The sequence below is a fragment of the Lemur catta genome, chromosome 15 (assembly GCF_020740605.2).
Source record: "Lemur catta isolate mLemCat1 chromosome 15, mLemCat1.pri, whole genome shotgun sequence".
In the NCBI taxonomy this organism is placed as follows: domain Eukaryota; kingdom Metazoa; phylum Chordata; class Mammalia; order Primates; family Lemuridae; genus Lemur; species Lemur catta.
Window position 1 is genome coordinate 19,358,423 of NC_059142.1, and position 20,793 is coordinate 19,379,215.

A 20,793-nucleotide genomic window follows, 5' to 3' on the forward strand; every position below is an offset into this window, starting at 1 on the left:
CTTCATTCTCTTAACTTTCCCCATCCCCCTCAAGGGTAGGCTTTGGTAAATATGGGAGTGAGGACAGAGAAACTCAGTTCATTGCTCCCACCCCTGAGCTTGGGTACCTTGGTGGTGTCTCTGTCCCACCTACCCAACCTGTTGTGACTGTTTAGGTGACTTCTCTTCACCAGACCAGGCTTAACCCCCAACATGCAGCAAGTGCCTAGTACATGGTAAAGGTGATTGTGGCAGAAACAAACACAAGGCCATTTCCTGCCTCTAGGGCCGTGGTGGCAGGGCTCCACGAGGTGGGAGGGGGACAGTCCATAACAGCCTCGGAGGTCCTGGCAAGGGAGTCACTCCACCTCACCGCCCCGCCTCTGTGGGCGTGGCCTTGCCCGGCACCAGTCCTGGGGAGGGGTGTGGCCAGGGCGGGGAGATGCAGGCCCCGCCCTCCGGAGGAGTCACGTAGCTCTGCGGCATCCGCAGCTTCATTTACCGAGCGAGCCAGAGCTGGAGCTGCAGTTGTTGCCGAGCGGAGCCGGAGCTGGTAACTGGCTGCGCACAGGTAAGGCCTGGGTGAGGCGAGAGTTGTTCGGCATCTCCGCTTCCTCTCCTTGGCCCTTCCCCTTGGCCATCCTTCTCCTGCTCCCTGAGGCCCCTGGATGTGCTTTTGCGGCTCTTTCCTAACATCCGTGATCCTTTCTGTCCACTTGAAGCCCCATGGCTCAGCTTCTCCCATTCCACCCCTTCCTCTTACCTCTCCCACCTGGACCTCAGCTTTTCCAGTCCCCAATCTTCCTCTATCTCTTGGATTTTTCCTTGGGGTCAGCCTCTCTCACCCAGACCATTTTCATCTCAGTTTACTCCCTCTCCTCCCAGGGTAGGTCCCCTCTTCAGTTCTCCTGCATTCTCTGCACCCTGGTCTGAGTCTGTCCCCCTGACTGGTTAGCTTGCATCACCATCGCCTTCCCCAAGTCTCCTCCCCACGCCTGCGTCCCCCTCCCTTTCTCAGCCTCTCTACTCACACTCCTTTCATGCTTAATCCTCTGCCCTGTTTCCCCTCTAGGTGTCTGAGTTGTGGGAAATTGAAGTGTTCCCTAATTCCCATCCCTCTCCCCACACAGGTAAAGTGCTCCTGGCACTGGAGATGACCTGGCAGTGTCACCTCCCCCAGCCTGCACATACTACTGTAGCTGACCTGCTGGCCCCCCTTCCTACAACACTTTGCAGTCCCACTGGGGCCACCCTTTGGCCCTGGGGTGGGGAGTAGGCAATAGGCATAGGCAGTCAGGTTTGGAGTACAGAAAAGAAGCAGCTGTGGAAGCCTGTGACTGGCATTTGTGCCATCCCTGCGCCCTACCTGCTCCCCTCCTCCTAACCTTTTCCTCTAGAAGCTGAGGGAAGGGGGTGGTGATAAGTACTTTTGCCTCATTCTGAAGACTTGGAATTAAGTACTCTTGCCCTAGGGGCCCTGTTGAGGATGAGAACAGGAAGCTGGGAAGGCCACGGCTTATGTGTACCTCAAGAAGGGGTCAAGTTCATGAAAGAAGGGCTGGCATCCTCAACTGGGCAGCAGATTCATAAGAAGACTTGTAGCTCCAGGGCTGCTCACCTCCCTACCCCCCACCCTGCATCTTTCCCTGGGGCTGGGAAGGGTGCCCACCAGGGACAAAAGGAGATGTGGGAACTGGGGCCCTAAGCCTGCTAGCTGTCAGAGGGATTGGTGCCGCTGTGATGCCTGGGACTCATGCCAAGGACTGCTGCCCTGTTCCCAGCCCTATATTTGATGGGGGAGAACATTTGCCCCATCTAGCCAGGAGAGTCAGCAAAGGAGGTAGTGGGCGAGGTCCAGCTTTTATGTCTTATCTCCATTCCAGAGAGCTGCTGCCATGCCTCACTCGTACCCAGCCCTTTCTGCTGAGCAGAAGAAGGAGTTGTCTGACATAGCCCTCCGGATTGTGGCCCCAGGCAAAGGCATTCTGGCCGCAGATGAGTCTGTAGGTAGGTGGGAATCTGTGGCCAGGTGGCATGTAGGTGCCCAGGGAACCCAAGGGACAACCTTGCTGCCCCTCTTTGTTTGCTTCCAGGCAGCATGGCCAAGCGGCTGAGCCAAATCGGGGTGGAAAACACGGAGGAGAACCGCCGGCTATACCGCCAGGTCCTGTTCAGTGCCGATGACCGTGTGAAGAAGTGCATCGGAGGTGTCATTTTCTTCCATGAGACACTCTACCAGAAAGATGATAATGGTGTTCCTTTCGTCCGTACCATCCAGGATAAGGGCATTGTCGTGGGCATCAAGGTGCAGCCTCTGGCCCTGAGTGGGGGCTGGGTGTGGAAACAGGTTTGTGTAGGAGGGGTGGCAAGGGGACTCCTGCCTGGTTCAGCCCTCTGCCTATGCTTCTCCTACAGGTTGACAAGGGTGTAGTACCTCTAGCAGGGACTGATGGAGAAACCACCACTCAAGGTACAGGCTGGGTGGGCTTCAAGACCAGAGAGGTGTTAGGTGGTTGATGCTGGCAAGAGGGGCAGGGTGATGAGGCTGGCACTATGCTTGCAGGGCTGGATGGGCTCTCGGAACGCTGTGCCCAGTACAAAAAGGATGGTGCTGACTTTGCCAAGTGGCGCTGTGTGCTAAAAATCAGTGAACGCACGCCCTCAGCACTTGCCATTCTGGAGAATGCCAACGTGCTGGCCCGCTATGCCAGCATCTGCCAGCAGGTATGTGTGTTGGTAGGGGAAGTCAGATGGGAGCTCTGTGACTGGTGGGAGAGGATTGTTGGGCTTTCTCCCATCTCCCCTATACCCCCTCCCAAGCCACTCTGCTCTTGCCTGCAGAATGGCATTGTTCCCATTGTGGAGCCTGAGATCCTGCCTGATGGAGACCATGACCTCAAACGTTGCCAGTATGTTACAGAGAAGGTAAGTCCACACCTGGCAGGCGTGCCTGTTCCCCAGAGCTCCTGGCTTAGGTCCCTAAGCACTTACCTCTGGGGTTCTTTCACTTGACCCAGAACAGGTCTGTGAGTCTGAGCCTGTCCTGAGCCCTCCCAGTCCATGCCACCCATCCCTAGACAGGGAGCATGGAGCAGTAAGCAGGAGGGCCCAGACCCTTAGTAAACCTCCTCTGATCCCCAGGTCCTGGCTGCTGTGTACAAGGCTCTGAGTGACCATCATGTGTACCTGGAGGGGACCCTCCTCAAGCCCAACATGGTGACCCCTGGCCATGCCTGTCCCATAAAGTATAGCCCAGAGGAGATTGCCATGGCAACTGTCACTGCCCTGCGTCGCACTGTGCCCCCAGCTGTTCCAGGTACTACCCTGCTCCCTCATCTGTTCCTATCCCTAAGGCTCATCCTCAGGTTCTTCTTGTGGACTTCATGGGTTCCTTACCCTGGAAAAATAGGGGGTGACCAGTTTGTCTTCTCTTCTCCACCCTAGGAGTGACTTTCCTGTCTGGGGGTCAGAGTGAAGAGGAGGCATCCCTCAACCTCAATGCCATCAACCGCTGCCCACTTCCCCGGCCCTGGGCCCTCACCTTCTCCTACGGGCGTGCCCTGCAGGCCTCTGCACTCAATGCCTGGCGAGGGCAAAGGGACAATGCTGGGGCTGCCACTGAGGAGTTCATCAAGCGGGCTGAGGTTGGGAGCTAGAGGTGGTGGTGGTTGGGGTACAGCACCCAGAGGCTACTGCCTGGGTGGGATTTGGCACCTGTGGCCTGGCTCAGCCTGCTTATCTCACTTCCCTTTTGCAGGTGAATGGGCTTGCAGCCCAAGGCAAGTATGAAGGCAGTGGAGAAGATGGTGGAGCGGCAGCGCAGTCCCTCTACATTGCCAACCATGCCTACTGAGCATCCACTCCACACCACAACCCTTGGTCCAGCCACCTGCACCTACTTTTGCTTGTAGTCACAACCAGGGCCAAATAGCCATGCAGAGCAGAGATGCCTTCATCCAGAACCAAGTCGACTACCTTCTGTCTCCTTCCCTCCCCTCTCCTATTGCTGCACCTGGGTCTATAGGATGGGAGGATAGGGAGCCTCTCATGACTGAGGGCCGGAGAACTTGCTAGAAGTTAAAGCAGGATGCCTGGGTCTCCCACACTGCCTCTGCCAGCTCCCCCACAATGTCCCCATGATGAGGTAGCTTCTCCTCGGGCTCTCCTTGCCTGCCCTGTCTCCTGGGATCAGAGGGTAGTACATCAGCCCCGATTCATGCCTTGAATACATACCACACAGCAAATAAATGGTAGCAAAACATGCTACTTTGTCTGTCTGTTTCACACATCAAATTCCCACCTCCAAGTTTTCTTATCTCTGCTAATTCTATCTCTGGGGCCTCTGATTCTGGAGGTGGAGAGGGCAGGATTTGAGTTTTACTGGGCTTCAAGTTTATGGAGGAAGGTCACACCCAGTCACCATCCCCAGCGCAGGCTCTTGCCTGTTGATGTCCAAGGCTGGAGTGGGGCAGTGAGGAAGGCTGCGCATCTTCCATGGACTGCCACATCAGTGGCACTAGAATGCAGCTACAGAAGATGGAGTGAGACAAGACTTGGGCAACTGTCGAAGGCAGATTTTGTGCAAGGCTCAAAGCACAGAGGCAGCAGGACGAGCTGGGATGAGAGTGGGTGGGATCTGGGTATCACGTCTTCGCAGTGTTAAGCCTTGCTGGGGCCTGACACATTCTGCTAGGAGGAGCCACAGGAGGAAGAGCACCTGGGCCTGCCTGACAAGGAAAACCCCCAAGGCTCTGGGCTGAGCAGGGTATCTAGGAGGTTGCCAAGGGCTATGGGCCACTCCCATTTGGGGTATGAGGAGGCACAGAGGGGGCCAATTTGAGGGTCTGGGTGAGGGCAGACCTGGTGAGGCCTCAAGCTGAACTTTGACACGGGGCTTGAGTGTGACCCAGGGCTGAGAACCTGGGTCTATCTGAGCAGATAAAAAGATGAGAGAACAAGCAGGATGTGTCCTGTGAGAACTCAGGAGGCCACCAGCGCTCCACCCTGTGTGGCCTGACCTTATAATAACAAAACAGCTATTACTTTCAACACTTTCTATACGTTCCTGCCAACCCTGTTCTAATCACTTTACATATATCAATTCATTTAATACAACTCTATAGAGTAGGTACTATTATTATCCCCATTTTAATACAAGGAAACAGGCACAGAGAGGCACAGAGAGATCTCAAGCCCACTCAGGTAATACGTGAAGCCAGGATTTGAACTGAAGTGATCAGGATCCAGAGTCTGTGCTTATGAATTCTCAAGATTTTTATCCTGACTTTTCCAAGTTGGAGATGAATTTTAAGCTGGGCGTGGGGTGTGTGCGTGTGTGTGTGTGTATGTGTGTGTGTGCGCGCGCGCGTGAGAAATCATCGCTTGAGCCCAGGAGTTTGAGAACAGCCTGGGCAACAAAGCGAGACCTCGTCTTTAAAAAAAAAAAAGTACTGAGAGAGCCAATTATGCTAAAAAGCTACTAGCTTACCACCTCCGTTTCTGAGTCTTGAGGAGAGGGTGGCCAGAAGATAGGGATGATAAAACAGTGATCGTGGTAGTTGGCATCTGAGGGCTTTCCGTGTGCCAGACACTTTACGCGAATGCCTTCATTTAAGTAAATATCTCCACTTTTCAGATGAGACAACTGAGCCTCAGAGCTGCCCGTGGTTGCCAAGCTAGTTTTTAACGACTGCAGAGTCTGCGCTCTTAATCCCTGAGGCTCGGAGTGCGCTCTGCTGGGAAGCGGGAGGCTAAACCAGCGCAGCCCCTCGCCCGCCTCTCGGTGCCCTGGCAGCCTCCTTTCAAACTGCCAAGGCCGCTTTCTCCCGCCTGCGGGGCTGGAGTGCCGCTCGCGATTGGCCCGGATCGCTGCTGTGGTCCCGCCCCCTCGTTGAGGGGTTTCCGATTGGGGGAGGCTTACGCAGCCCCGCCCCGCGGCGCTCCGAGCAGCCGGAAGCGAGCATGGCGGCCGCCGGACCTGCGGCCACTGATCTAGGTGCTGTGGGCTTCGGGTGGGGGCCTGCAGCTTGCAGATTGCAAGGGGGGAATCCTGGGGTGGTGATTGTGGTGTGAGAGATGTCCTGCAGACTGGGGTGGGGGGCGCTCGGGGTGCTTCAGACGGGATCCCTTCAGACTCGGGCCGGGTTCCCTCGCATGGGGATCCCTACGAACGCGGGCCGAGGGCCTCCGGGTGCCTGTTGCCCGGGCTCCTTCGCGTCGCGGGTGGGGCCGGCACCCGAGCGCGTTTTCGGCCCCTCACTCGGTCCCGCGTATCCTTAGAGGTGGTCCGGGGAAAGCGCGCCGCCCTCTTCTTCGCGGCGGTGGCCATCGTGCTGGGGCTGCCACTCTGGTGGAAGACCACGGAGACCTACCGGGCCCCGTTGCCTTACTCCCAGATCAGTAGGCTGAATGCCCTGCAGGTGAGACTGCGGTGGGGGAGGGTCAGGGGCCAGCCCACCGGCGAGGTGAGACTCAGCTGATGGCCTTCGTGCTCCTTCCCACAGCTCCGGCTCATGGTGCCTGTCACTGTCGTGTTTACCCAGGAGTCAGTGTCCCTGGAGGACCAGGAGAAATTGCCCTTCACCGTTGTGCATGAGAGGGAGATTCCTCTGAAATGTGAGCTCCTGGGGAGGTCAGGGCTGCCTTTCCGGTCTGAACTCAGTCCAGAGATGGGTTGGGTAGGAGGAGCATGGTGTACCAACAAGGTAGTTAAAAACTTATTCTTAAAGACCTCTGTGAATGAACAGAGTGTTTTGTTAGGGAAAAAACTAGCTTGGCTGGTCTGATGGTAGTGGGTTATCAGAACTTACTGACATTGGTGTCACTAAAGTTGGTATTCAACCCCCCACTGCTAAATTTGACTGGCTTAAGAAAAAGAAAAAAACTAGCTTTAAATTCAGTGTCTGTCATTGAGGCAGTAGTTTTCTTCATACATAATTATGCTACCTCATCAAAAGGAGTTGATGTTCATCAGAGTATAGGGGAGAAAGTGGGATGTAGTGGACAGAACAGAGTTTTAAATTAAAAAAAAATTTTTTTTTTTAATTAATTAATTATTTATTTTTAGGGATGGTGTCTCACTCTTGCTCAGGCTGGTCTCGAACTCCTGAGCTCAAGCAATCCTCTGGCTTCAGCTTTGTAATCCTTCCAAACTGCTAGGATTACAGTTATGAGCCATCACCACACCTGACCTTTCCTTTTTTTAAAATTAATTAATTTATTTCAGAGTTTGAAATTAAATTGGATTTGTATATAGGCCCTATTCAGTTTAACATTAAACACTTTTCTGTTGGGCCCTTTTCTTAGGTCCCAGGAATTTGGTAATGAATAAGAAATTAATAATGGTTTCAAGAAGTTCATAGGAAGGGGAGAAAGACACTTAGATAAAATAAATTACAGTAGAAGTACACAAGAAAAAGGGATTGCACATAAGAAAGAGCATTTAACTGGGAGGAAAGAAAGGCAGAGGTTTTGAGGGGTGTCATTTTTCAGTTGGATTTTTAAAGGATGTGTAGGAATTCAGGTTAAATGGGGAGAGGAGGGAGGGAATTTCAGGCAGGGTGAATAGCGTGAGCCAGTAATAAGGACAGCTAATAGTTGTTCACTGTGTGCCAGAAACTAGGTGAAGCATTTTATATGTGTTGCCTCATTCAGTTCTTTCTACTGTTATGATCCTTGTTTTATAAATGAAGAAATTGACACTTAGAGAGTTTAACTTGTCCAAGATCACACAGCTAGCAAGAGGTAGAGCTGGGATTTAAATCCAGGCCTGAGGAAACTCACTTGAGCCCAGGAGTTCGAGGCTGCAGTGAGCTATGATTATGCCACTACACTCCAGCCTGGGTGACAGAGTGAGATCCTTCTCAAAAAAAAAAAAAAAAAAAATCAATCAATCCAGGCCTGATGGATTACAGTGTGCAAGCTTTTATTTTTTTTATTATTACTATTTTTTGTAGAGATGGGGTCTTGCTATATTGCCCAGGCTGGTCTTAAACTTCTGGCCTTAAGTGATCCTCCTGTCTCAGCCTCCCAAAATGCTGGAATTACAGGCATGAGCTACCACATCTGGCCCCAGTATGCAAGCTATTAACCAACAAAGTCTACTCCTGTGTAAAAGCCTGGAGAGTTGAATCAACATGTTGGGGGAATGATGAGCGGTTTTACCTTACTGGAATGTGAAATGAAAGACTGGGAGTGATTAAAGATGTGGTCTGAGTCCAGACCATTAAGTGCCTGCATGCCATTTACTTTCTAGCTCTTTAATCTTGGTCAAGACATTTTTTAAAAAATCATATTTCAGGCCGGGTGTGGTGGCTCATGTCTATAATCGTAGCACTCTGGGAGGCCGGGGTGGGAGGATGGCTTGAGCTCAGGAGTTTGAGACCAGCCTGAGTAAACAGTGAGACTTTGTCTCTGCTAAAAATAGAAAAATTAGTTGGGCGTGGTCATGGTGGTGTGTGCCTGTAGTCCCACCTCCTCCAGAGGCTGAGGCAGGAGGATAGCTCAAGCTCAGGAGTTTGAGGTTATAAGGAGCTATGTTGAGGCCACTGGACTCTAGCCTCATGGACAGGGCAAGACCCTGTCTAAGAAAAAAAAAAGTAAAGAAAAATAGAACAGAACAGGGAGGTAGGGAATTTCCTTGGGGAGTAGGAGGTGATTGCAATTTTAGGGTGGCCAAGGAAGCCCTCATTGAAAAGACCTAAAAAAGGTGAGGGAATAAATTATGCAGATATGAGGTGGGAGGGAAGAGCATCTTGGCAGGGGGAAAAGCAAGTCTGAGGTAGGAGCAGGTGTGGTGGTACCTTTCAGGAACAGTGAGAATCTCAAGAAGAAATAAAACCAGAGCAGTAGAGGGGGCCTGGATCACATAGGACCTGATAGGTTGCTGTGAGAATTTGTCTTTATTCTAGATGAGAAGGGAAGCCATTGAAGGTGTTTTTGATTTGTTTTTTAAACATAACTACCATTATTACACCTAACCAACTTAGCAATAATTCCTTAATATCACCTAATTCTCAATCTATATTTAGATCTCCCCAGTCATCTCACAGGTGTCCTTTCACAGCTGGCTTATTCTAATCGGGATCAACACATTGCATTTGGTTAAGTCTCTTTTGTCTCTTTTATTATACGTCAGCTCTCCCACCCCAGCCACATACACTTTTTCTCGTACCATCGATTTGTTGGAGAAACCAGGTCATTTGTTATAGAGAACACCTTACATTTGAGATTTGGCAAATCGCTTTCTCATAGTTTCATTTAACTTATTTCTCTAGTATTCATATTTTTTATAAAATGGTAGTTAAACCTAGAGGTTTGATTAAAGCCAGGTACAATTTTTTTAGGCAAGAATACTTTATAGGTAGTACTGTGTACTACCTATTGTGTTATATCATGAAGCATGTAATGGCTGGTTTTCCACTTTGGGTGATGCACAGATTATTTAGTGAGTTCAGGTATTGTCAGCCTTATCTCTGTATTTTAAGGTCCCCCGAACCTTTCACCTGATGGTTTTAGCATCTATCTGAGGCAAGCATCCATTTCATTAGCAGTTACAAAATAGTGATTTTTAAAATTCTGTCATTTCTTCTAGCTGGAAGAAATATGTGACCTGGAATTCTATAAAGAGGAACTTTCCCAATAAATTTCTAGATTCAGCTAGTCAAGTTTCAGGAGGCAAAGAAATCCCTTTGGGATTGCCTTACATGTGCAGATTAACTTGGGGAGAACTGACATCCTTATAATATTTAGTCTTTCCATCTAGGAGCCTTGTATGTTTTCTCCATTTTATTCAGATCTTTTATGTCCTTCAGTAAAGTCCTGAATTTTCTTGTTATAGTTTTATACATTTATTCTTGGGCATTTTTATACTTTTATTGTGATTGTGATTTTTAAAAAATGATTACTTTTCTAATTGGATATTGCCGGTATTTATATAGCTATCGATTCTTGCGTATTCTTGTATCTAGTCATCTTATTGAACTGTTAGTAGTTCTAATAGTTTTTCAGGTGGTTCTCTTTGATTTTCTTGGAAAATAATTATACTACTTCAAAAGTGGCCATTTTTTCTCTTTCTTGCAAATATTTATAAGTTTTATTTCTCTTCCTTCACTTATTACATTGGTCAAGCACTTCAGAAAGAACAAAGCTGAATAACAATGAGAATAATAGAGGAGATAGCAGGCATCTTTGTTTTATCGCTAACTTTAATGGAATTGTGTTTAGTGTTTTGTCGTTAAGTATGTGTTTTGTTTTTTGTCAGGCATATTCACTGAATTTAATTATCTTGGGGCAATGATTGGAATGACCATGTGGTTTTCCTCCTTTCATCCATTAATGTAATGAATGTTGAAACAGATTTCCCAGTGGGAAGATACTGCAGACTGAAGGACAAGTGTGTGCACAGGTGGAGGCAAGAGATGGGGCAGATGGATGTCATGTGTTTGATATCATCTATGCAGACATCATTGGAGTTGGCTGTAGCTTCTTGGTCTTTCTCTGCAAACAACCATCTTGCTGTCCTCAGACTCTTGACAGTGTTAGGGCTGGGAAAGTGGGCAGAAGTCTGACACTTGCCCTTCTCATAATGCTGCTTCCTTTCCCTCCCAGACAAAATGAAAATCAAATGTCGTTTCCAGAAGGCCTATCGGAGAGCTTTGGACCATGAGGAGGAGGCCCTGTCATTGGGCAATGTGCAAGGTATGGGAAGGGGTGAGCACACCATTTTAACAAGAAGTCCTCTTTTTCCTTCTGGTCACTAAGTGTGTGGTTTTCATACTTTTTCTTCCCTCTAAAACCTCTCTGGGAAATCTGGGAATGAGGTACTATGGGTTTCAGCCTGGGCCACTGAGGGCCAGAGAGGCTATTGGCTTACCCAAGTCTGGCCACAGTGTCAGCTGAATGTGAGTGGAGGGGTGGCTTAGGCACCCTGTGGTGGCCACGGGGAGATGGAATGGTGTTTTTGCTCCTGGTGTACCACTTGCTCTTGTCCCCAGAGGCAGAAGCCATGTTAGCTGAGCCCCAGGAACAAGCGGAGGGCTCCCTGACTGTGTACGTGATCTCTGAACACTCCTCACTGCTCCCCCAGGTAGGGTTAGCAGAGAGGCTGCGGCCTTACCTATCCCTTCAGCTCATCTTCTCTTAGGTCATCTTCTTGCAATATTGCTACTCATTTCTTCCATTCGCTACAGAAAAGTCTCCAGATCTTTTTTAAAAAAATACCAAAGGTGATTTATTCATTGACTTTGGGTCTTTCTAAATCCAAGACTTAGATATGGTTAAAGTGCCAATGACCATTTAAAGTGGAAAAAAATAAGCCGAGCATGGTAGCCCATTCCTGTAATCCTAGCACTCTGGGAGGCTGAGGTGGGAGGATCACTTGAAGTCAGGAGTTTGAAACCAGCCTGAGCAAGAGAACTGCCTGAGCAAGAGCAAGACCCTGTCTCTACTAAAAATAGAAAAAAAAAATTAGCCGGGCATGGTGGCACGTACCTATAGTCCCAGCTACTTGGGAGGCTGAGGCAGGAAAATTGCTTGAGCCCAGGAGTTTGAGGCTGCTGTGAGCTAGGCTGACGCCACTGCACTCTAGCCCAGGCAACAGAGGGAGACTCTGTCTCAAAAAAAAGAGAAAAAAGTGGAAAAAAAATAGTAGGATTATAACAAAGAAGCTGGTTTGAATGGGTTGTGAAATCTTCATGACTCTCCTTACTCCTTTCTTCTCTGGTCTCCACTTTTTCTTAAAGCATTCAGTGTCCCTCATCCCAGTTTTATCCTCCCTTTGGTTCCATCACATTGACTTTTTCATGTTACAAGCAGAAGGCTAGGTGGGAGATATACCATATACCATTTTCTTTTTGAATTTATAATAAAATCTTTAATTCTTATAAAAAATTAAAGGAAATTTAAAAAAATTATTAATTATGGGTACATGATAGTTGCATATATTTATAGGATACCTGTGATGCTTTGGTACAGACGTACAGTGTGTATTAATCAAGTCAGGGTAATTGGGGCATCCATCACCTCAGGCATTTATCATTTCTTTGTGTTAGGAACATTCCCATTCTACTCTTTTAGTTATTTTACAGTATACCCTAACTTATTGTTGATTATAGTCACTTTGTTTCACTATCAAATACTGTACATTCTAAGTATCTAACTATATTTTTGTATCCATTAACCATCCCCACTTTATCCCCCGCTCCCTGCTACCCTTCCCATCCTCTAAAAAGAAATTTTAATGAACATTTATGTACCCACTCCCAGTTTACAAACTATAGTATAGTGACATAGTTGGAGTCCTGTGCATTTCCATGGTTACACTCCACTCCCTTTCAGCCTGAGGCGACCATATTTTGTGTGTATCATTTTCTTGCTTTTCTTTAAAGTTTGATCTCATATATTGTATCTATATAAAAATACATTTAATTTTACATATTTTTAAATGTATGTAAATGATATAATCCTGTACCTGTTCTTCTGCCACTTTTATTTTGTTCAACATTTACATTTGTGAGAATCATCCATGATCATATGTTTAATTAAATCTGTGTTTCATGGTATAAACATACATATAATTTATCTATTCTGTTGCTGATGGACATTTGGATTGTTTCCAGTTTTTTACTGTTATAATAGAAATAATGCTGTTGTGAACATTCTTGTACTTGCCTCTTTGCTGTGTGGCATTTCTTATGTCAAACTTTCCAGTTTGTTTATTCTGCCTTTCTTGGTCAGCATGCCATCTCTTAGTTTCCAGTTCACCATTCCGGTTCACCAGCCTCTGAAGATTTAGATGCTGCCTGGACCTATGTCTACTGGGAAAGAAAAGGAAATGGAAACGAATGAAAACTCTCATATATACTCATAGCTTGGAAATGCTGAGTTAATAGCTCACTGTGAATCTAAAGAGGGGTGCCAGCCCATTGGTCAGTAGCAAAAGGCCAGATTCTCAAAGACAGGAGCCAGAGTGCTTTTTGGCTTTCTTCCCTGAGCCATGGGCATTCTGTCCCCTGCTCACTCCCACAGGACAAGATGAGCTACATCGGGCCCAAGAGGACAGCAGTTATTCGGGGCATAATACACCGTGAGGCCTTTAATATCATTGGCCGCCGCATAGTCCAAGTAGCCCAGGCCATGTCTTTGACTGAAGATGTGCTTGCCGCTGCTCTGGCTGACCACCTTCCAGAGGACAAGTGGAGCTCTGATAAGAGGCGGCCTCTCAAGTCCAGCTTGGGTAGGGTACCGGGCTTTGCCATAGGAAGGGAGAGGAAATGAGTTATGTGGGGCAGGAGGGGAATCTGCTTGCAAAATCCTTACTCCTTTCTTCTCTGGTCTCAACTTTTTCTTAAAGCACTTGGTGTTCCCCATCCCAGTTTTACTCTCCCTTTGGTTCCATGATGGCAACCAGTCCCATTCCAGAGGGGAAAAAAGTTCAGCTCAGCTAGGGGTATGGGGTCCCCCTCTTTCTTGATCCACAGGAGCTGCTGACCTCCCCAACTACTGTTTCTATAGGCTATGAGATCACCTTCAGTTTACTCAACCCAGACCCCAGATCCCATGACGTCCACTGGGACATTGAGGGGGCTGTCCGGCACTATGTGCAGCCCTTCCTGAATGCCCTCAGTGTTGCTGGCAACTTCTCTGTGGACTCTCAGGTGAGACTGGGAGTGAGTTGAGGAATCCTTTTCAAACTCCATACATATTTAGTGTTTCCAAGTGCAGTCTGTTCTTCCACCTCTTCGAGCTTGCTGATTTGCTAGAAATTTCCTGTGTATTTCTATGTATGTGAGTATTATAAGGGCAGGTACTGGTATGTGCATATGTCCCTGTCCCTCTGTCCATCGATGGCAGATTCTGTTGTCTTTCTTTTTCCTCCTTAGCGTCCAGCTGAAGGAGTTCTGTCGGTGCTTTTTAACAAACCACCTTCCTTGTGACTCCCTCTGAGACCTGTACTCGCCTGTTGTGGCTAGATGTTAATGCCTTCTGCCATCCTTAAGGAATTAATTTTTTTAAGAAAGCTTCCTGAAATATGTTAATGTAGTAACAATAAAGATGTGAAGAATGTAGCTTTCTGTATCATGCTATGTGCTTGGAGGGAAAACTTGTGGGAGAAATTTTTATGAGGCCGTAGTAGTGGGAGTAATTGCTTCTGAATAACTGGCTCGATTTGCTCTTGCAGGCACTGAATCACGCTGTTCTTTGTTTCCCTCTTTGGTTAGACTGTTAGGAAACCTGGTAAAATATGTGGTTTTCAAAGCATGCATTTAGTGTATTAACTTTACTCTTGGCTTCACTGTTTTTTTCTCCTACATGTATTTTCTGTTAGTTCTGATTGTATCTCTGTAAGGCACCTCACATCTTTTTGGTGAGAAAGTAGACTGTAAATCAATAAACAAAATAACCTCCTCCCTCTTTGCAGATCCTTTACTATGCAATGTTGGGGGTAAACCCCCGCTTTGACTCGGCTTCCTCCAGCTACTACTTGGACATGCACAGCCTCCCCCATGTCATCAACCCTGTGGAGTCCCGACTGGGTGAGCTCCTGAGGCTGAGGGTCCTTCTGCCAGGCCAGGGAGGGGAAGGCTCAGCCTGGGGTTGGAGATGGGTTGTATACAGTGATGGTTCCCAGGCCGGGTTGGTCTGAGAGGACGGGGGAGATTTAGGCTCCTTTTTCCTGATGCTCCGTTGACATCGCCATCTTCACACCCATTATATCCACAAGCATTTATTTTTTATTTTTTTATTTTTTTGAGACAAAGTCTTGCTCTGTCAACCCGGGTAGAGTACAGTAGCATCATCCTAGCTCACTGTAACCTCAAACTCCTAGGCTCAAGAGATGCTCCTCCCCGAGCCTCCTAAGTAGCTGGGACTGGTGCATACCACCACACCTAGCTAATTTTTTCTATTTTTAGTAGAGACAGGATCTCGTTCTTGCTCAGACTGGTCTTGAACTCCTGACCTCAAGCGATCCTCCCACCTTGGCCTCCCAAAGTGCTAGGATTACAGGCGTGAGCCACCGTGCCCAGCCCGCAAGCATTTATTAAACATGATTCCCTGCACTTTTTACAAACAAATGGCTAGGCTGGGTCTCTCTCCCTGAAAGCCACGTAGGAAAGATATGACCACACATGTAGGAAAGACAACAGTAAAAGTACATGAAGGCAGACTTTGAAGTGATCTGCTGATTGAGGTTGAAGAACCTTGAAGTGAGGATTATGTTTTTCATTTTGGGTATGGAACCTAGGAAGAGTAGGTGTGACCAAAAACTATAAAACAGGCAAACCAAAGCAAGTATGTCACAAACTGGAATTTCAGACACCAGAGGTAGGCCAGTGTGGAGCGAGTGTAATGAGAAGGGTGGCACGTGAGCCCTTAGCAGATTTTTTCTCCATTCATTCATTCAGCAAACATTGGCTGAGGGACTGCCTTGTGTCGGTGCCGAGTACAGAGGTAGAAAGGCAGTTTAGGCAAAGAGAACTGTGAGCTTAGATGTAAAAGATGAAGAGAACACAGACATTCTGGGAGCTCAGAGTAATTTAGTGTGACTGAAATGTGAGTGAGTGACCAAAGATGAGGCTGGCAAGGCAGGCAGGTGCCAGATCATAAAGGACCGCGTGAAGGAGTTTGAATTTTAACGTGATATGAATGGCTAGCCATTGAAGGGTACTAAGCAGGGAATTAACATGAGGTTAGATTTATACTTGTGCGTAAAACTGTCTATAGTAATATGGGTGTATTGTGGCAGTGGCTAGGAGAACTGTCTTAGACGGTCAAGGGGGGCCTTTTAGCGGGGGACAGGTTTTAGGGGCATTTTGGGGCTAAGGACTACGTTCCACCTGTGTAGCACATCTCGGGAGAACGTTCAGAAGCCCTTTACCACAGAAACCCAGACTGGACTATGTCCTAGTGATTATCAGCTGGGGAATCTGAGGCCCAGAGTTTGTGGCCACCAAGTTAGAGGCTGACCTGGAGTTGAGGTCTACGTCCAACACGTTCTGCCTTCTGTTGTCTTTATGCCACAGGATCCAGCGCTGCCTCCCTGTACCCTGTTCTCAACTTTCTACTCTACGTGCCTGAGCTTGCCCACTCCCCGCTGTACATCCAGGACAAGGATGGGGCTCCGGTGGCCACCAACGCCTTCCACAGTCCCCGCTGGGGTGGCATTATGGTAATAGTCACACTATGCAGACCCCAGAGCCCAAGCTTCTGAGACAGACAGATGTTCCCTGAAACTGTTCCTTCTGTTTTCCTTCTGGCATCCTCTGTGGCCCAGCCTGTGGGAGGGTCAGGCACCAGGGAGGTGAGGGTGCTGTGTGTTCATGCCCCTCCTCTGCCAGCCCCACTCATTCTTATTTCTGTGAATGTTTTCTGTGCTATGATCCTTTTGCACTAATCAGTTTGGACTATTCAGTGTCCATCTTAGATCTTGGCCTTATTTGTGGGAGTCTTGCAAGGTTGGGAACCTTGTCTCCCCTGTTAGACTTGGAGTTTCTCATGGGTAGAACTCTAAAATGGGATTTTAAAAAAATCTGTTTTAAAGGACTTTTGAGGGGGTAATTGGGATAATTTATTTAAGTCTCTTCCTAGTAGGTACTCAGAAAGATATTAGCTATACCATTGGGTTTGTAGCTTCTAAAGAGCAGAGAATATGTCTTCCTTTTCTCTCAGAGCCTCCAGACTGCCTAGGGTAGAGCTGTGTGTGCACTGTCTTGGTGTGATGTGGCAATCTCATTCCTCCTTTTAGATATATAACGTTGACCCCAAAGCCTATAATGGCTCAGAGCTGCCAGTGAGAGTCGAGGTGGACATGGTGCGAGTGATGGAGGTGTTCCTGGCTCAGCTGCGGTGAGGTCCTGGGTGATCCACTTGGGGGCATGGCCACTGAGAGTCTGGCCATAGTCTCCATGGCTGTAGAGGGGGTTGCAGAACGGAACGAAATCTCAGCTGAGAGGGACACTTTGGCTATGCCAAGAGCCCCAGAGAAAGCTTTCCAAAGATCCCATCATCCTTTTCCTAAGAAGGACTAGTAGCAGACAAAACTTGTTTTAAGAAAAATAGTCTCATGAATGTCAGACCGATGGGGTGTGATTGGGGTGCATAAGAAAATAGCTGCTGATTCTTGTGCTGTCTAATTGATTGAGATGGCTGCCTAAAGCCCTATGTTGAGGGTTCTAAGGCTGTGTCTGGGCTCAGGGAAGAGTATCCTTCTGATTGATCAGCAGTGTCTGCCATGGGTGCTGGCTTAGAGAAGCACAGCACATGTGCCTCATCAAAGGTGGTCCTGGATCATCCCTTAACGCCAAGTCCCATTGGCCCCATTTGTCCAAAGAGAGGGTAGAGAAGGTGAGGGGATTAAACAAAGTTGATTTTAACAGAAATATTTTAGCCATGGAAACTTTTCTGACAAGATCCTGAAAGTCTAGTATAGAAACAGGTGAAAACAGAAACACTCTGGTTGAAGCATGGATTATTTGGTGTTGCCACTCATCCGCTAAGACCCTGAGGTACTTCCCCGCCACCCGTTATGGTTCTGGGTGAGATTGAAAATCACTAGCTTAGGACAAATATTCTAGGACTCTTAGCCATCATCTCCACCTTCTGGTCTCAGCCACCTTGATATATATTTTTTTTTTTTTGAGACAGAGTCTCACTCTGTTGCCCAGGCTAGAGTGCCGTGGCGTCAGCCTAGCTCACAGCAATCTCAAACTCCTGGACTCAAGCGATCCTTCTGCCTCAGCCTCCCGAGTAGCTGGGACTACAGGCATGCGCCACCATGCCTGGCTGATTTTTTCCATATGTTTTTAGTTGTCCAGATAATTTCTTTCTATTTTTAATAGAGACAGGGGGGGTCTCACTCTTGCTCAGGCTAATCTTGAACTCCTGACCTCGAGCAATCCACCCACTTCGGCTTCCCAGAGTGCTGGGATTACAGGTGTGAGCCACCGCACCCGGCCAGAATTTCTTGATCTGAATCACCTGCACTCCTAGCACGCAAGAACATTGTGTATACATGCACTTTAAAATCAATATAATTAAAATACCGTTAGTGCAAGCTATTCCTGAACTCCAAAGGCAGAGGAGGGCTCAGATGATTCACTGTACATGAGGACGGTACGTGGGATTTGGACCTCTGTTCTGGGGCCCGCCTCTATCTTTTGTGACTTCTCAGCTCTCAGTGGAGATAGCCGAGTCCAGCCAACAAAACAGGGATTTTGAAAACAGATGTGGATTCAAGTCTGTTCTGCAGCGTGTACAGCCATGTGACCTGCCCGAGCCTCTCCACATCCTCTTTTTTTTTTTTTTCTCTTTTGAGACAGAGTCTCACTTTATTGCCCGGGCTAGAGTGCTGTGGCATCAGCCTAGCTAACAGCAACCTGAAACTCCTGGGCTCAAGCAATCCTCCTGCCTTAGCCTCCCGAGTAGCTGGGACTACAGGCATGCGCCACCATACCCGGCTAATTTTTTATATATATTTTTAGTTGTCCAGATAATTTCTTTCTATTTTTAGTAGAGACGGGGGTTTCGCTCTTGCTCAGGCTGGTCTTGAACTCCTACCTCGAGCGATCCTCCCACCTTGGCCTCCCAGAGTGCTAGGATTACAGGCGTGAGCCATCGCACCCGGCTGATTTTTTTTTTTTTTTTTTTCTTGAGACAGAGTGTCACTCTCTTGGCTGGGCTAGAGTGCCATGGCATCAGCCTAGCTCACAGCAACCTCAAACTCCTGGGCTCAAGCAATCCTCCTATCTCAGCCTCCCGGCTAGCTGGGACTACAGGCACATGCTGCCATGCCCGGCTAATTTTTTCTATTTTTAGTTGTTTGGCTAATTTCTTTCTATTTTAGTTGAGACAGGGTCTTGCTCTTGCTCAGGCTGGTCTGGAACTCCTGAGCTCAAGCAATCCTCCCGCCTCGGCCCCCCAGAGTGCTAGGATTACAGGCGTGAGCCACTGCGCCCGGCCGAGTGACATTGATCTTAACTTCACTGTCCCTACAGGCTGCTCTTTGGGATTACTCAGCCCCACGTGCCTCCAAAGTGTTTGCTTTCAGGGCCTCAGAGTGAAGGGCTAATGACCTGGGAGCTAGACCGGCTGCTCTGGGCTCGGTCAGTGGAGAACCTGGCCACAGCCACCACCACCCTTACCTCCCTGGCCCAGCTTCTGGGCAAGATCAGCAACATTGTCATCAAGGATGATGTGGCATCTGAGGTAAGTGGGCAGGGGATGGATTCTGTAGCCTAGGATTGGAGTGGCCAGGCTGTGGTGAGAGCAGAGAGCAGATAAGGTCAGTATGTGTGGGCCCACCCTCCTTAAGTGCCCCAGGCTTCTTCTAAACAGCAGTGCCAGCTCCCCAGATGGGAGTTTCAAGCCCACCCTAAGAAAACAAACCTTAGTCCTTTTAGACTGAACTCCAAATATCCTGGGTGAAGGCAACCTCCCTAGCAGATGGAAGGCATAGTAAGGCCCAGCACCCCTCCCACCAATGCCTAGCACTTACTGGTAACCCCTATTCCCTTCCCTCCCCAGGTGTACAGGGCTGTAGATGCGGTCCAGAAGGCAGCGAAAGAATTGGCCTCTGGGCACCTGGCATCTGCCTTTGTTGCCAGCCAGGAAGCTGTGACATCCTCTGAGCGTGCCTTTTTTGACCCCTCACTCCTCCACCTCCTCTATTTCCCTGATGACCAGAAGTTTGCCATCTACATCCCGCTTTTCCTGCCCATGGCTGTGCCCATCCTCCTGTCCCTGGTCAAGATCTTCCTGGAGACCCGAAAGTCCTGGAAAAAGCCTGAGAAGACAGATTGATCAGGGCAGCATCTCAACAGGAAGCTTTCTTTTCCGGCCACGGTGGGAGGTGTTAGATTGAGAGGCACATCCATGGGGCCTGCTGGGAAAGACCAACTTGTCTCCAGTCTCTTCTGTCGGCTCTCCAGCAGCCAAAGTACAACACTCCAAGATGGATTCATCTTTCTTTCCCTTCCCTTTCCCCTGGCTCAGGTCCTGCCCCTCCGACCCCCAGAAGCCTCAAAAGGCATATCATCTGGGTCTCCATGTTGGGCTTGAACTTGAAGGCCCCTGTCCATCTACCTCTGGGACAGGGACAGCTTGTGCTTTTGCCCCATTTCTTATCACAGGACACTCTTGCACTGAGAGGGAGCGTTAGGGGAAAGACCTAGGTTGGATTCCAGCTTCCTCCCCTCCATGCTTCTCTCTTTTTTTTTTTTTTAATTTTTTAATTTTTTTATTTTTTTATTCTAAGAGACAAGGGGGCGGGTCTCACTCTGCTGCCCAGGCAGGAGTGTAGTGGTGTGATCATAGCTCACTGCAACTCGAACCCTGGTTCAAGTGATCCTCCTGCGTCAGCCTCCTGCATAGCTGGGACTACAGGGGTGTGCCACCACACCTAGCTAACTTTTTAAAAATTTTTTTTAGAGGTGGGGTCTCACTATGTTGCCCAAGCTAGTCTTGAACTCCTGGCCTCAAGCGATCCTCCTGCCTTGGCCTCCCAAAGTGTTGAGATTATGGGCATGAGCCCTGTGCCTGGCCCAGGCTTCTCTTTAACCTTGGAGGGAGAGCCCCAGCACTGCTGTGATAAAGGAGCCAGGCACAGGACACCTCTGGGACCTTCTCCCTCACTTCCCTCCCTCCAGGCTGGCTTTGCCTGTTGGGCACAGCCTGCCAGCACTCCAGGAGGCAGCACCTTAGGTCCTGGTGTTGTGTGATGTGGCAGAGATTCTAGAAACTCCATATTTGGAATCAAGCAGTCCTGAATTCAAATCCTTACTTTTGCATTTATTGTCTGGGGAGCTTGGGATAAGTCGT

The 20,793-nt window shown here is 48.5% G+C and overlaps 2 protein-coding genes across 3 annotated transcripts; both read left to right on the top strand.

Moving 5' to 3' along the window:
• The first annotated feature begins 469 nt into the window (after positions 1 to 469).
• Positions 470 to 4,240, top strand: ALDOC (aldolase, fructose-bisphosphate C). 2 transcript variants are annotated; one of them, XM_045525379.1, is made up of 10 exons: positions 508 to 550; positions 1,052 to 1,109; positions 1,863 to 1,986; positions 2,073 to 2,284; positions 2,395 to 2,449; positions 2,543 to 2,703; positions 2,821 to 2,904; positions 3,121 to 3,295; positions 3,424 to 3,623; positions 3,737 to 4,240. In XM_045525379.1, the coding sequence occupies exons 3-10, from the start codon at positions 1,875 to 1,877 to the stop codon at positions 3,830 to 3,832; spliced, it is 1,095 nt and encodes a 364-aa protein (XP_045381335.1). In that variant the 5' UTR covers positions 508 to 550; positions 1,052 to 1,109; positions 1,863 to 1,874; the 3' UTR covers positions 3,833 to 4,240. The 2 variants fall into 2 exon arrangements, with proteins under 2 accessions (XP_045381336.1, XP_045381335.1); XM_045525380.1 differs by lacking the exon at positions 1,052 to 1,109 and having other exon boundaries at positions 470 to 550.
• Positions 4,241 to 5,892: 1,652 nt separating this feature from the next.
• PIGS (phosphatidylinositol glycan anchor biosynthesis class S) lies at positions 5,893 to 20,250 on the top strand. Its single transcript, XM_045525381.1, has 12 exons — positions 5,893 to 5,974; positions 6,259 to 6,398; positions 6,483 to 6,594; positions 10,588 to 10,677; positions 10,974 to 11,065; positions 13,006 to 13,213; positions 13,492 to 13,634; positions 14,399 to 14,513; positions 16,002 to 16,147; positions 16,724 to 16,824; positions 18,972 to 19,182; positions 19,501 to 20,250. Exons 1-12 carry the CDS (start codon positions 5,941 to 5,943, stop codon positions 19,774 to 19,776), a joined length of 1,668 nt encoding a protein of 555 aa, XP_045381337.1. The 5' UTR covers positions 5,893 to 5,940; the 3' UTR covers positions 19,777 to 20,250.
• The last annotated feature ends 543 nt before the right edge of the window (positions 20,251 to 20,793 follow it).